Raw genomic sequence first — 12,993 nt, 5'->3', positions numbered from 1 at the left:
TTAATTCCGACTAGTTATGTAAATCCTGTTTCATCGACGCTGTTATTAACCGCTTCTTCGTGTTTCAGATATGTTGGAAAAATGGGAGTCCCTGACGACTAGAGTGAAGGAAACTCAAATGGCCACCGCGCTTCACCGCGAATTGATCGCCCTGCGCACGGAGTTCAAAGCAGCACACGATAAACTTTTCTCGTACGAGGTCACTCTAGAGCAGCCTTGCGTGTTGGAGGATCGAATCCATCAAATCACGGTAAGAATTTCGTACCTCCATCGCTGTATTCTATCTTGTACACGCGTTAGAAAACGTCGTTCGTTCGTTGAGGTATCGATTTTTCTTGGAAAATTCTTTTATCTTTTTCCAATCGTATCCTCAAACCGTGTATCTACAGCTTCTACTTGGTTCGTGTCTAATATAGAGTAAGAAGTGTCGGTAATATCCGCTTGGTCGGTAACTGAAACTGATTTGTCGTTCCATCGGTACTATTTCCGACAGTTACCTGTTACACCTACCGAAGAACCGTATTCCCTCGACGTATGCGTCGACTACAGATGACGCCAAATAGTCTTCCTTCTGTAACTTGTGCAAATTGTATAGCTTTTACTGCAAAATTCCCATGGAAGGGATACTATTAAATAGTAGAATCAAATCAGTCAAATCGGTTAATCTTAAACGTTTACAAATGATCAATAGTATAATTAAAAAATCAATCAAAAGACTTCAATCATACATGGTCCACACATGGTCCACAGTTAAAGATGGCCCCAAACACCCCTAATAAAATGTTACCAAACGCTTCCATCGATTCCAAATTACATTATCCGCGAGTGTAAAACGTCACGCTCTCGCAAATCTCCATCGCAAACGGGTCAGCGATTGTAAACCCCCGAGTCCCCGTTCCAGCGTGCGACATTCCGATTCCCAGGGAATCGAAAGAGCGCCCGCCGTGGCGGAACAAGCTCAGAGCATTATTAAAAACATCCTCGAGAAGTTAGAAAGCCCGGTTCCACGGTGGGACGAGGTGAAAGTAGGCGAAATAGATGTAAGAAAAAGAGCAAAAAGAGAGAGGGGGTGGCGGCGGGCAGGGCACGGCGGAGCCCGGAACAGCCAGGGTTGCCGTAGGAGTATAAAGAGAGGGAGAGGCCAGGCAAGGATAGAGGCAGAGAGCGGCGTAAAAGCGTAGTCGTGTCGCACGTACGCTCGTCTGACGGCGACGTGCCCGGCATCGCAACTCGCGGAAGCGAACGCCGGCGAACCTGGCCAACCCTCTCCGAGTTCCAACCCCCGAGAGTCATCCCCAGCCTGCCTCCTCTACCCTCTGCGAAGCCCCTCTCTGGAAACCTCTGGAACACCCTGGTCTCCTCCTCCTTTCCGTCTCTCGTCGCTCCGTCTTCCTCCCGCTCGTGTCATCCCCCGTTCTTCGTCTATCCTAGTTACTTCCACCGACTCTCCGGTTCACCAGCGGCTCTCTTTCTCATTTCAGCCTCCACCCGTTTCTCTTTCCAGCGTTCTACTTCTCGCCCTTTCTCCCTTACTCCTTCCCTCGGTATCACACCCTTTGTCTACTCTTGGCGTCTTCGATCTTGCACCCTTTGTCTCCCTCGTTCATCCTTTTCCTCCGGTTTCTCACTCCATCATTCTTCTATTTCTAGATCCTTCTGGAGAAACTTTCGAAACACCCTACCACCGATCGTCTCCTTCCTGTTTCCTATTTCGTCTTCCTTTGGATCTCTCCACCGTCTTCGTCTGTATCGGTCACTTTCCGCGATACCCCCGCGCTCACCGGAGGTCTCTCCCTCTCGTTTTCACCTCCGCCCACCAGCTTCGCCTTGGCATCGCACCCTTTGTCCTCTTTTTCCAGTTCATCCCCCTTTCCACCCTGTTTCTCGCACGAGAACCGTCCTCCACCCGCGGCGTTCTGTACGTCTTCGACCCCTTCTCCCTCGGTAATATCCCCAACATCCCCAGCCAGCCTCATTGCGAAGACCAAACACATGCTCCCTATCTATCATCAAGATGTATTAGCGTCCAACATTTGCCGGGTGAACTCGTCGCTGCGCGCTGCATTATGCAGCAGGCTCTGTCTAGCCGGGCACCCAGGGCTGCGGCGTCGTTCCTCTCGTTTTACATGTTTTCGCGTGCCGCCACGGCTAACCGGGCCCTTCCGGTTCCTCCGCGGACGGGTGCCGCGTCGACACGTCGATCCGACGGAAGTTCGACAGCCTGCTTGTCCCACGTGTCAGAATGCACCCGCGACACTGACTGGAGGCTTGCACGCGACGCTCTCCACGGTTTAGGGGTGAAAGGGTTGACGCGTCGTTGAGGTAAGCCACGCACGGAGAGGGACGCGGAAGCACGTGCTTCGGGGATTAGCTTTCTGCCGATTGGGGGTTGGTCGACGTTACGTACTCGCTCTGCGACTGTTATTTCTTTTTTTTCGCAGTGGATTTTAGGTGGCATTGAAAGGGTGGCTTTGGGGTAGCTTTGTTCAGTTTCGTTACTGTTGAGTTCAGAGTTGGAAATTTTTTAATCGAGTTAATTTCAAGTGATTCCCAAGAGTGCTAACAAAAAATTAGGCGATCGAATAGAGAGGTAGCTAAAATTAGGGGTAAGGAATAATTCTGGCGAACATTCGAAGCGCTCGAGGCGCATCCGCCCGACGATTTCTCTCTCAGACGGCATCGAGTCGGCGTTAACCCGTCCATGGATCGATTAGCCGCGTTCGTTCACGGGTGCAGCTCGTCGCCGTCGAATATTTCGCATGCACGACGCGCGACGAAAAGCGCGACGGAATGAGCGAGTGCGCGGCGGCGGCAGCGGCGTCGCGGTGCGCGAATCCGAATGGAATGTTCCGCGTGTATTACGCATTCGTAAACAGGCTTGAATCGAGCAGTGGCCACGCAATTGCGGACGCGGGTCCCTGCCCGACACCGGTGCACCCGCTGATTGCGTTTATTGCGTAATTCCACGACACCGGGTGTCTAACCCGCGTTTCGATATTCCGCTCATTAGCGATCGTTCGCACTTTCCGCTGCGTGACCCGCCTCTGGACGATCCGTGTCCGCCGTGAGAAAAGTCTGGAATCGGGCTGCGTCTAGGATTGTCTGGAATTTTTCGATCCCGACAGGAAACGATCTTCGAACGCTTTTCGATATGTCTTCTTTTACGCGAGACTTCGTGGACTTCTGAAATTTCTACGTCTCTCACGTTCGTGTTCACGTTTATTTCCAGTTTCGAGCTATTGTTATTTACAGTCGTGTAGTTTAACGTGTACATTAATTTTTGAAATGAGAGAATTATTGAAGAGGTACGAATATGTATCGCGTCCTTATTGGAGAATAGTATTTCGATTGGAAAAAAATGATACCACCACAGAGTGGTGCTGGTTCGGTTCCATCGATCGAATGAACGAAGAGTTTCCTGGAATTTTATCCAACGAAGAAGAATAGCATGCGCAACTCGGTCGAACTGAAGAAAGTGACGATAAAAACCGCGCCCTGGTCATACCAAAGAGAAAATCTCGAAGAACGATACCTCGTTCGATCGTTCACGATCAATCGTAAGTTCGAATTCCGCGCGCGTGCACGGGTAACGAACTTCGAAGCAGCTTAAGATCGTAAACGAGGTACGTATACAGATTCGTGGCGTCCGTCAGGGCCGCGAGGTTAATCGCGAAAGGCTTTCACGGCACGGAAGCTCGTTAGCCGGCGGCAAAGTCGATACGAGCTATTTCGAGTGGCCTTTGTCGTGTGCCTTTATTCGGCGAGATCGCGTTCGAACGACGCGCCGGTTTTTCTCGCGCGGCGGCTCAACCTTTTAAAAAGCCCGCGCCGTCGAACGACACGGTGCAATTAAAATACTGTACCGTGGGGACGCGGTGAAAAAGCGGCGGTGGTCGATAGGGACGCGTTCCACGAACGTCCCGCCGCCGCTTTGCACGTTCGTCGCTGCTACTTACGGGTAATCGTCTCGTAATTGAGCCGCGCTTTTCGAAACGCATACGTACCGTCCATTTCGAAGCCTAGCTCCGCTCTTATCACTTTAGAAACTTATCTCAACCCACCATTACATATTTCCTGGTCTCGTTTCAAGTGTCTCATGGATAATAAAATTGTTCACTGTAAAGTGAAAATCCTCATCGTTTCTCGAAAACCATCGTATTCCGTTAACAGACGGCATGGAACCCCCCAAGAACAGAAAAGTGCCATTTTCCCAGATTCCTCGAACAAAGAGCAACCCTTTCGGCTCGTCTCGCGAGATCGTTCCGCCGCGATCGTAGCGTCGATACGAGGACAGGTAAAAAGCTAATTGCCCGGTTGTACGAGCCACGCGTATCCTTACAGAGAGAGGAGCGACCGAGCCGAGAGGGGACGAGAGAAAGGGTGACGCGCGGTGGTAGCCTCATAGGCATGCAGAGGCCGCAACGGGAGCCAGCCGAACCGCTCTGTATACCGAATTCGAATCAATTGATTGGCTGTTGATTGGAAATTGAATTAGATCGGAATGTGCGTGTCTGCGCGGTCGGTACCGCGGCTTGGACGAGGACGCCGGCGTGAGGGTGGGTCGAGGAGGGTTGTCGGAGGGCTGGCACCCGAAGGGAGAAGGAGGGCGATGGCTGCGGGTGGTTACGGAAGAGGGGGACGGCTGGTGGTTCTGCGTTGGCGATCCGCGCGGAATATCAATGACCTTAGCCACTTTTCGTCGCGACCGCTGTCGGCCGTCGCAGCGCGTTTTCCTTCCACCTCCTCGCGTCCATCTCCGTCCTCTCCGTCTGGTGGTCTCTTTCACCTGTGCACCCGTCTGGACTGGACGCGGACGGAGTCTCACGCGCGCGTACCGTGATCCAGCCGCTTTTCACGCGTCTGACCTCTTTGACAGCATGCCCGGAATCGCGGCTCCGTGTACGCCGTTCGCTCGTGCACGGATTTGCATCGATTAGCGGGCGACCGCGAGGAATATCGATTGCCGGCTGCGTGTTTCGATTCGAGAGACGGGCTGGAAGGAGGATCGTCCGCACGACTGCTTCTATTTTGTCGCCTCTCGACAGCGCGAGAATAATCGTTTGAAATGGCGGCACACATTTGACGATGAACAATGATGGTTCGCGGTCGGAGTAACCAATGAGGAATTGAACGACGTTCTTATCGCGCAGGGGTAATCTCGAAGTTATAAGATATACCAGCGACACTGTAGTGTTTCATCGACTTCACGATTTATTATGACAGCCCTTTGTCGATATTTCCATTCATATTTGTCATAATTAGTATATAATTTTCTGTAATAGTGTCCAATGCCTCCAATTTAATCAGTTTCGAACATAGAAAGACGTAGATGGTAGTTTTTTGGTGGTCCACGAAATGCTTGTCTCGTACTACTTATAATCAGAGGCAGTTTAAGTAGAACAAGTCGCCAAAACTCAGACCAGCCGTCTCCTTAACTCGCGCGTCTTTGGTTTGTTTAAGTAGAACCGTCCAAACACACAGACTGTGCACACCCGTCTATCTCTTCTACTTTTACGAATTCGTGCAAATCAATGTCTCCTCATTCTCCTGTATCCTCTATTAAAAAAAAAAAACAATTTCTCGAAACCATCTATTCCGCCAACTTTCCATCGTCGTTCGAATCGAGTCGCGAAACTTTCAATTTCCATCGTAGGAAACCAGAGAGACACGGGAGACTTTACCAGCTCCCGGGGATAGATTCCTAGGTGGATCGCCGTGCAATATAAATGCAAGAGAGACGGTGGCGGCGACGAATTCCTTCGTTTCGACGACAGAAATTACTCTGTAGCGGCACGAAGGTGGATGATACGAAACGTGTGTAGTAAGGAGGCGAAATGGTGGATGACCGCAAGGAGAGAGAAAGAGGGAGAGAGAGAGAGAGAGAGAGCGGGTTTACGAGCCGCTCTCGAACTGCGGTGCTCGTCACGCGGGAGAAATGACGCGCGCGCGGGGTAGAAGGGCCGCGCGAGGGTGCGGTTGGTGGACGGAAGCGGAGAAAACGGAGGGGCTCTCGTTTTCGTTCTCTTACGGGCTTGCGTAGCCGTCGTAAAGCTGGGTTTATTTATGCGGCCCTCGTCGGGTCGCCTCCTGCAGTAGGACGACGGGGACGTGACAACGTGACGTGGTTACTCCATCGTCGTCTACCTTGCGCTCTTACAACCCTTATAGTTCGGTTATGTTCTTCCTGATAAACTTGCGCTTATTTCGCTCTTGATGGCGTCCTGCGCTCGATCTCGAGGCCAGGGTTCCTGGATTAACTGGCTTCTTCCGCTTGGTCGCGGTGGCAGGAGATATTCTTAACTTGAAATTTTCATTCCGGATTCTTCAATCGTTATTCTCTTATTCGTACAAGTGGAACAATAGTCGTAAAATATCTGTTGGTGTAGTTCTCTGGCCGAATGATAAAGCATTCTTTATACTTGTTGCAAGATATACAGCTGGCTTCGCTTGGTCTACCGCTGTGACCAGTTTATACATCACCCGCAACCCCAAAGCGGGCCCCCAAGCGCTCTAGCCGCACGAACGGGGCAATTCGTTTGAGTTAGCCGAAGAAGGCAACCACTAAAAATGTATATTTAATGTTACAGACCCAGCTGACTGCGTTGAGGGATCGCAAGCCGGCGATGCTGTCGCTGAACGTCTCGACGCACAGACTGATCACCGATCTCGGTAACTCTGTCTCGTTGATCTTCACGGCGCTAAAGGAAGGCGTGTCGGACTTGTACCACATCTGGGACGAGACCTTCCAAAAGTGAGTAGAAAGAAATCGTGAAACAATAATTCGAGAGAAAGTTAAGCAAGGTAATGTCTATTCTGTGCTCGAAGCGGAGGAACATGCGATAAGGGCGGATTAGTAGCTACAAAACGGCGAGATTAGGCGCTTAACGAAATTTACAATTCCTCGTGGCGTTCTTTCGTGTCGTGAGTGTTCCTTTCCCCGATAAAAGGGGGAGGGTACGAGGTTATCGAGTTTCGGAGCGCGTGGAATAGCTGGTTTAGGATCATCGACTGACCGTTCGCTGGCCGGCGTGTGACGTTGGGCAAATATTATGAGAGGCAATGAAGCCTCGAGAGCAAACACAACGGGAACCGTGGACGCCATTGGTACCGGCGGCGAGGGCTCCTCGGATCTTCGGGATTTCGACCCGTGTCACGGGATTACTAGTTTTAACCGGGATCGCCGAGTTTAATCTCGGACATCTCTAAAGTGACCGCCTGCTCGAAAGAAACGTCTATTTGAATTCTACTTCTATCCTATTACGTAATGCTTTGCGACAATTAAAAACACGAGGATGACTGACAAATTTGTAACATTACCTATTTTAATTCAACGTATTTTTTGTTAATGACAAAGAAGAAACACGTACAATTCCATTTTTTATATGTACTTGAAAGAACAATTCGCAATAGACTCGCTTAGTTTCGAAATTGCGATGCAATCGAGTGATCGCAATGGCTCTAAACGCAGGGGCGTTTCTCGGGCAGGTCAAGCAAATCACGGACCTTGAAATTGATACGTGTCCCGGGCGAGAGGCACGTCGCGGTGGTCCGAGTCGCGTTTTAATTGCCGTATGAGCACTTGATTCCCCCGTCTGATAGGGGTCTGACCCATGCAAAGGGGTTTACCAGTGACCCACTGGGCTTTTGCAAAGGTCAATCCTATCCCTCGGACGCTCCCCAGGAATTTCGCTATTCTTTGCACGACCTGGCGCGCGACTCCTCTGTGCAACGTACAAATCGACCGGTGACGACCAACGCCACGTTCCTCCAAGATGGCTCTCGTACCATGTCCGTCCTTATTTCGATCGACACGATTCGGAAATCTTGATTAGCGTTGCTCAATGGAAATTGATGCACAATTTTTTGAATCTCTTCTCGTTAGAAGTCGCTGAAATTTTTGGATAATTTCTCTATGAACTCTCGATGGATCTGTGCGATTCGAGTTAGGGTGGAGGGTGAGTTTCAGTTCGACGAGAGTGGCGCAAGCGTGCCCACTTCGTCATTTTTATAGTCGCACGCCAATGCGGAAAGCAGACGAGACCAGTCTTCCTGGTTTTATTCGTTTGCGCGTGCCTAGGGCGCTCGGATTGACCTAAAGTGTTCCTGTTTGCTGATACCGGGATCGGGGAGATCCGCTAATAATTTGACGTCTTACTGTTTGCCAAGAGGCTTCGCCCTCGTTCCACTTTTTATTGTGTTGACCCGCCGCGTGATTTTTCCATTCAATTTCTCGCAGCTAAGCTTTCAGCGATTCCGTAAACTGAGAACGACCGGCATTCACGTAGGGTCGCGAGCCGTTCTCATTCGAAAAGGAAACCGTTTGTCCCCAAGTCTGTCCCATCGAACCGCGAATGATAAAATTTATCGTAAATTAGGACGCATTGATTGGCTTAATTCCAATCAACTCTCTTTCCTCCTCTTCTTCGCTGTTGCCTCGCTCCCATGCGCCTTCCCCGCTCCAATGTCTCTGTCAGTTCAAACGGATATGCTTTGTTAACGCTTCGTATAGCGTGCTCTTTAAATATTTAACAAACAGACCGGTTCAAACTTGGGTAGAACGCTTGACACGAATAAGCATTACAGAGTGCGCATAGAGACTTCATTACGAGAATCCAGAATGTAGGCGCGCTTTCTCAATTTTGAATATAATTTCAAATCACCGTTTCGATTCTAGACATCAGTTGTACTAGTCGACAGGTAGAAATTTAATGGATGCCACGCGTGGTAGACCCAATTTCTGTTCAGGTATAGAAGAATTCCCAGGTTACTACCGCGAATCCAGCCCCTAATATAATATACCCCCTCCACTGATGTTGAACCTGGTTCGAACCGTGATTTACAGGGGCAACCAACAATTGTGCGCTCTGCAGACCGTCCAGCAGTTTAGTCTACGTTTCGAGGAGCTCCAGTACGCGTTACGGAAGGACAAGGACACGCTCGCTGTTTTAGACGTGGCCTTAAAAGCCGGTGCCACGTCGGAGGTCGCCTCGTCCGTTCGCCACGTCGCCAGGCTGTTGTCCGAGAAACAAGACATCAACTGCCAGGTAAGATGGCTCGAGCCACTCTCGCAATCTAATTAAAGCCAATTATTTCACAAGTAACATTTCTCGCAACTGTTTCGAAATTCGTTTCATTTGATTTCGCATGGTTTGCCCGATCGTGCTTTCAGTTCCATTTCGTTGCTCGAGAAAAAACAATTCGAGGTACATCTAATACTTGTAAGGGTTTGTTAGGAGGCCTTTTTTCTGCTTTACACGAAGGAACAGTCGGATTAGCAGCAGCGTTCCAACCCGTTCTCATCGGCACAGCGAATCGTTTTACGCTCTCGCGGAACGGGTATTTGTAGAGTACCATTCGATTCATTCAATGGCGCGTTGTAAGCGTCGCGGGAACGAGTGAGGCCAGTAATCGTGGAAAATGGTCGGACAATAAAATTTTTCAGTGCCGCGTGAACAGCGTCGAAAGTGATTTCGCTGAAACTGGGAAATATATCGTAACGTTTTATTTCGCGAACATCTGGGTCTCGATGGTGGCCAACTCAGACATGTAAACAGCCCGTAGATACCCAACATTCTCCATTACTCCCTGTGTTACACGCATTAGAATTAAAAATGAAATCAAGTTCGAAATCAATCGATCGCAAAATGTTCTCAAACAATTCTTTCAGAATTAAAAAAAGAAAAAAAATATACATATATAATCAATTAATACACCTCGAATCTGATATCTCTCACACTTTATGCGAACCCTGAAATCGCATATCCGACGGAACGAACGCGATATATTCATCCAACGGAGGGGAACACGTGCTACGTCGAAAGTTCGCCGTGGATCGGGCAGAAAATCGTGTTCCATTGTGCCGATACTGCGAGCCGCGATCGAATCGGATATTGTTCGATTCCATTACGACGTACGTGGTACGTCCGTTACGTGTGACGATTAGAGGCATTGAGACTGGCTAAAGAGAAGCGGCGAGATGCGAGCGAGGGCCCGCTAAGTGCGCGTCGGCCCCGCCGTTTTGCATCGTGATCCACGTCTTCGCCCTCGGATAATGGTTATCCTCGAGTCCACTCCGACCTCCTCCTTCTCGTCGTCGCTCCTTTTCTTCATTTTCTCTGCAACGCTACCATCCTCGACCCTTCTCTCTTTCTCTGATCGAAGGATCGTCGACGGAATCGCGTTGAACTTTGTTCACCCACGAAACTTACGTACAAATGAATTCCACATAGTTTCTGCGAACATCTGGCAACGTTTCGCAGTAATTAAATTAAGAAGAAATGGGAGAAATTAAGGGTGATTTGAAAGAGGTATTTTTTAAATTTGCAACCCCTTCTGCAAGGCCGCTCGCTGTTTCCTAACCCTCGTTTAGCTAATGGTAACGTTATCAACGGTTATCGAGAGTAGTTGAAACGACGAAATCGTGGTTAAATCGTTTAGCCGATATTCCCACGGCATCCTTGATTTTCAATCGGTTAGATAGCTGGCTAGCAATTATTCAACGTCTTTGGATGGGGTAACGGTTCCCGTGGGCATCACTTGTGTGCATAAGACCATTTCCCCGCTTAGATTGCCTCGCCGGAAGAACTCTGGGGATTCTGTGGGAGGTGAGATTATAAGGCGAATCATGTTTATTGGTTCGTCTTCTGCTCCGTGGAATAGCTTCTCTCCAGCTCTCTGTATCTTGTACTGCGACTCAATCGTCATCATTGCGTTCGTTTTTTCATTAATCGAACGCATCATTCTTAAATGTTGCAATATTAATGTGCAACCAGGTGGTTATAAAAGACGCGATTCGCAACATCGAGCCTCGCGTTTAGTTTCATTCACGCGTAGTCGTTTGATCGAATAATCAAGACGATAGAGAGGAGGGAAAGGAGAGCGAGGAGATCGAAGGGGTGGGCGCCTCGGTAATAAGTCGAGCGATCGCGCGGAACCAGTTATTCTAATCGCGTAGAGGGCAGGCGAAAAATGAGGGACGCCGACGTGGAAATATCGCGCGGCGAGCGGCACGTTTCCCTGACAGGCGGAACACCGGGCCAGGCCAATCGGAAGTCGTGATAACAAACCTGCCACCTGCTTCACCTCGAGCTACTTTTCTCCTTAAGTCCATAAAAGCGCGGAGCGGACGCGAGGAGCCGACCTTGCCAAGAGATTTACTTTATATGCAAATGCAAGACGGATACGGTGGAAATAAGGGGGATGCGATGCCGTTTAACCGAAACACGATATCGACAAGTGTCATCTGTCAAACGTTACCCTCTAATCCGACCCCGTATTTCCCCTTCTGACGGCTCCTTCCGGAAAGTATCACCTATTTATAGAGGCCTGTCTCTCTCTCCTATTTCTTTTTTTCTTGTCCAACAGTTTTCGTTTATTAAGGAAGTTGTTTCTATCTCGACTCGAATCGGCTTTCAACGATCGGTTCGCGATGGATTTTAACGTCGGGAGTGTCTTTTGGAAATACAGGTAGTCCTTGGTTTATGTCGCAATACCGCTGAATCCGCGCAATATTAACCCATATTTACAGTAAGGTATAGGGTTAAATTCTACGTAAGTGTAATATAATACAAAATACATTGTATTATAAATTTAATTTAAAAGAAAAGTATCCAGCTTTAATTCATTAAGAATTTCGGAGAATATACTTGAATGGATGCGAGGGTGGTTGTCGAATAAAAATCTTCGCTTTAACGAATGCACGACGTCACCACTCAGTAAATATGTCAACGTTGAAACGAAAATCAGTCTAGCACAGGGAGGAAACCTAAGAAAGAAGTCTAAGGGCTACCTGTACATAGAAATATCTTAACGTAGAAAAAGCTTTTTCACAGCTACCGATATTATTTATCATCCGCCATCGATACTTAAGCCAGCCAATAAAAAGAAGAAATACTTCCCACCCTCCTTCCCTCGCGAAATCTCCAAACGAACGAACCGACGCAGCCCGGCTACCCACGTGAACGGGATGAAAGGAGAGAAACGACACAAAGTCGAGGAGGCTGTTGCCGTCGTGTCGCAACTTCCAATTGTCCCCGCGCTTATTTCGCCTGTCCGGAAGACGTATGGCTCGCGACGCGATATTTTTACCCTAACAAAGGTAAGAAGGAGCGTCGCTCCAAGCCCGGCTACCCCCGCGGACGTTAACAGCAGGCCCGCAGCCGGTTCTTCCGCGAGCGAACTCCGCTTCGAGCGTATTCAAACTCCCGTCAAGACTCCCATAATCCGATCTACAACACTCGTGGGGATAATTTCATGCACTCGACGTTACGCCTCTCTCTTTCTCCTCGTCCCGATACGACCCTTTACCCGGAGACGCGTTCCGCTCCTCGACAAAGTGCTCGGCATTACGAGCTCGCTTTCTTTCTGCTTCGCACCACCACCCCCCTCCCCAATCGGTGAAGTCTGTTTTTTCCTCGCGTGCGCGAAACGAAACACGTGGATCACGGAAGGGGAGTTTCGAATTGGAGCGATAAAACCAATTCTACGACATGTAACAGCGATGGCTTTAATTTTTGTTACGATTGCCTTTGCGATTTCAACCCTGTTACTAATTCTCACGACGCTGATTCGGTTTTTCTATAGTTTCTCGTTTCTACATTTCCTTCCTTTTCGCTTTCGTTCAACCGTTCACGTGCCAGAATATCCTCGATCGTCTGAAATTCAATTTCAACCCCTTCCCATAGCGTAGCTTGCTTTAAACTAGCGACATTAAAGAAGAGAAACCTCTCCATTTTCCTCGAACACTACGTTCGCGATACATATTTAATCGTTCGGAGGGAGAGGAAGATCGCATTGTTGCACGTTTTTGACCGGAAACGAGACCAAACACTCGTTTTCCACAGGGGGGATGAACATTAAATTCGCTGGTAAACCGTTCGCTCGGCGAGAAATCTATAAATTTTGATAGGCGTTAAATAAAATATTAGCGAATAGGTAGGTTTCCAGTCGACGGAAGGGTGGAGGCGAGTTTTAGGATCACACACGACTCGCCAT

General features: G+C 49.1%; 1 protein-coding gene across 4 annotated transcripts in view; it reads left to right on the top strand.

Moving 5' to 3' along the window:
• LOC143425435 (uncharacterized) overlaps nt 1-12,993 on the top strand; it is a 105,590-nt gene that overhangs the window by 86,151 nt on the left and 6,446 nt on the right. For all 4 annotated transcript variants that reach the window (XM_076898204.1, XM_076898205.1, XM_076898202.1 and 1 more), the window contains exons 17-19: nt 69-250; nt 6,588-6,751; nt 8,843-9,044. In XM_076898204.1, coding sequence (XP_076754319.1) covers nt 69-250; nt 6,588-6,751; nt 8,843-9,044 — 548 coding nt within the window. The remainder of the gene's footprint in view (nt 1-68; nt 251-6,587; nt 6,752-8,842; nt 9,045-12,993) is intronic.

The sequence above is a fragment of the Xylocopa sonorina genome, chromosome 7, assembly GCF_050948175.1.
Source record: "Xylocopa sonorina isolate GNS202 chromosome 7, iyXylSono1_principal, whole genome shotgun sequence".
Taxonomy (NCBI): Eukaryota; Metazoa; Arthropoda; class Insecta; order Hymenoptera; family Apidae; genus Xylocopa; species Xylocopa sonorina.
This window is presented reverse-complemented; position numbering and strand designations above follow the sequence as displayed.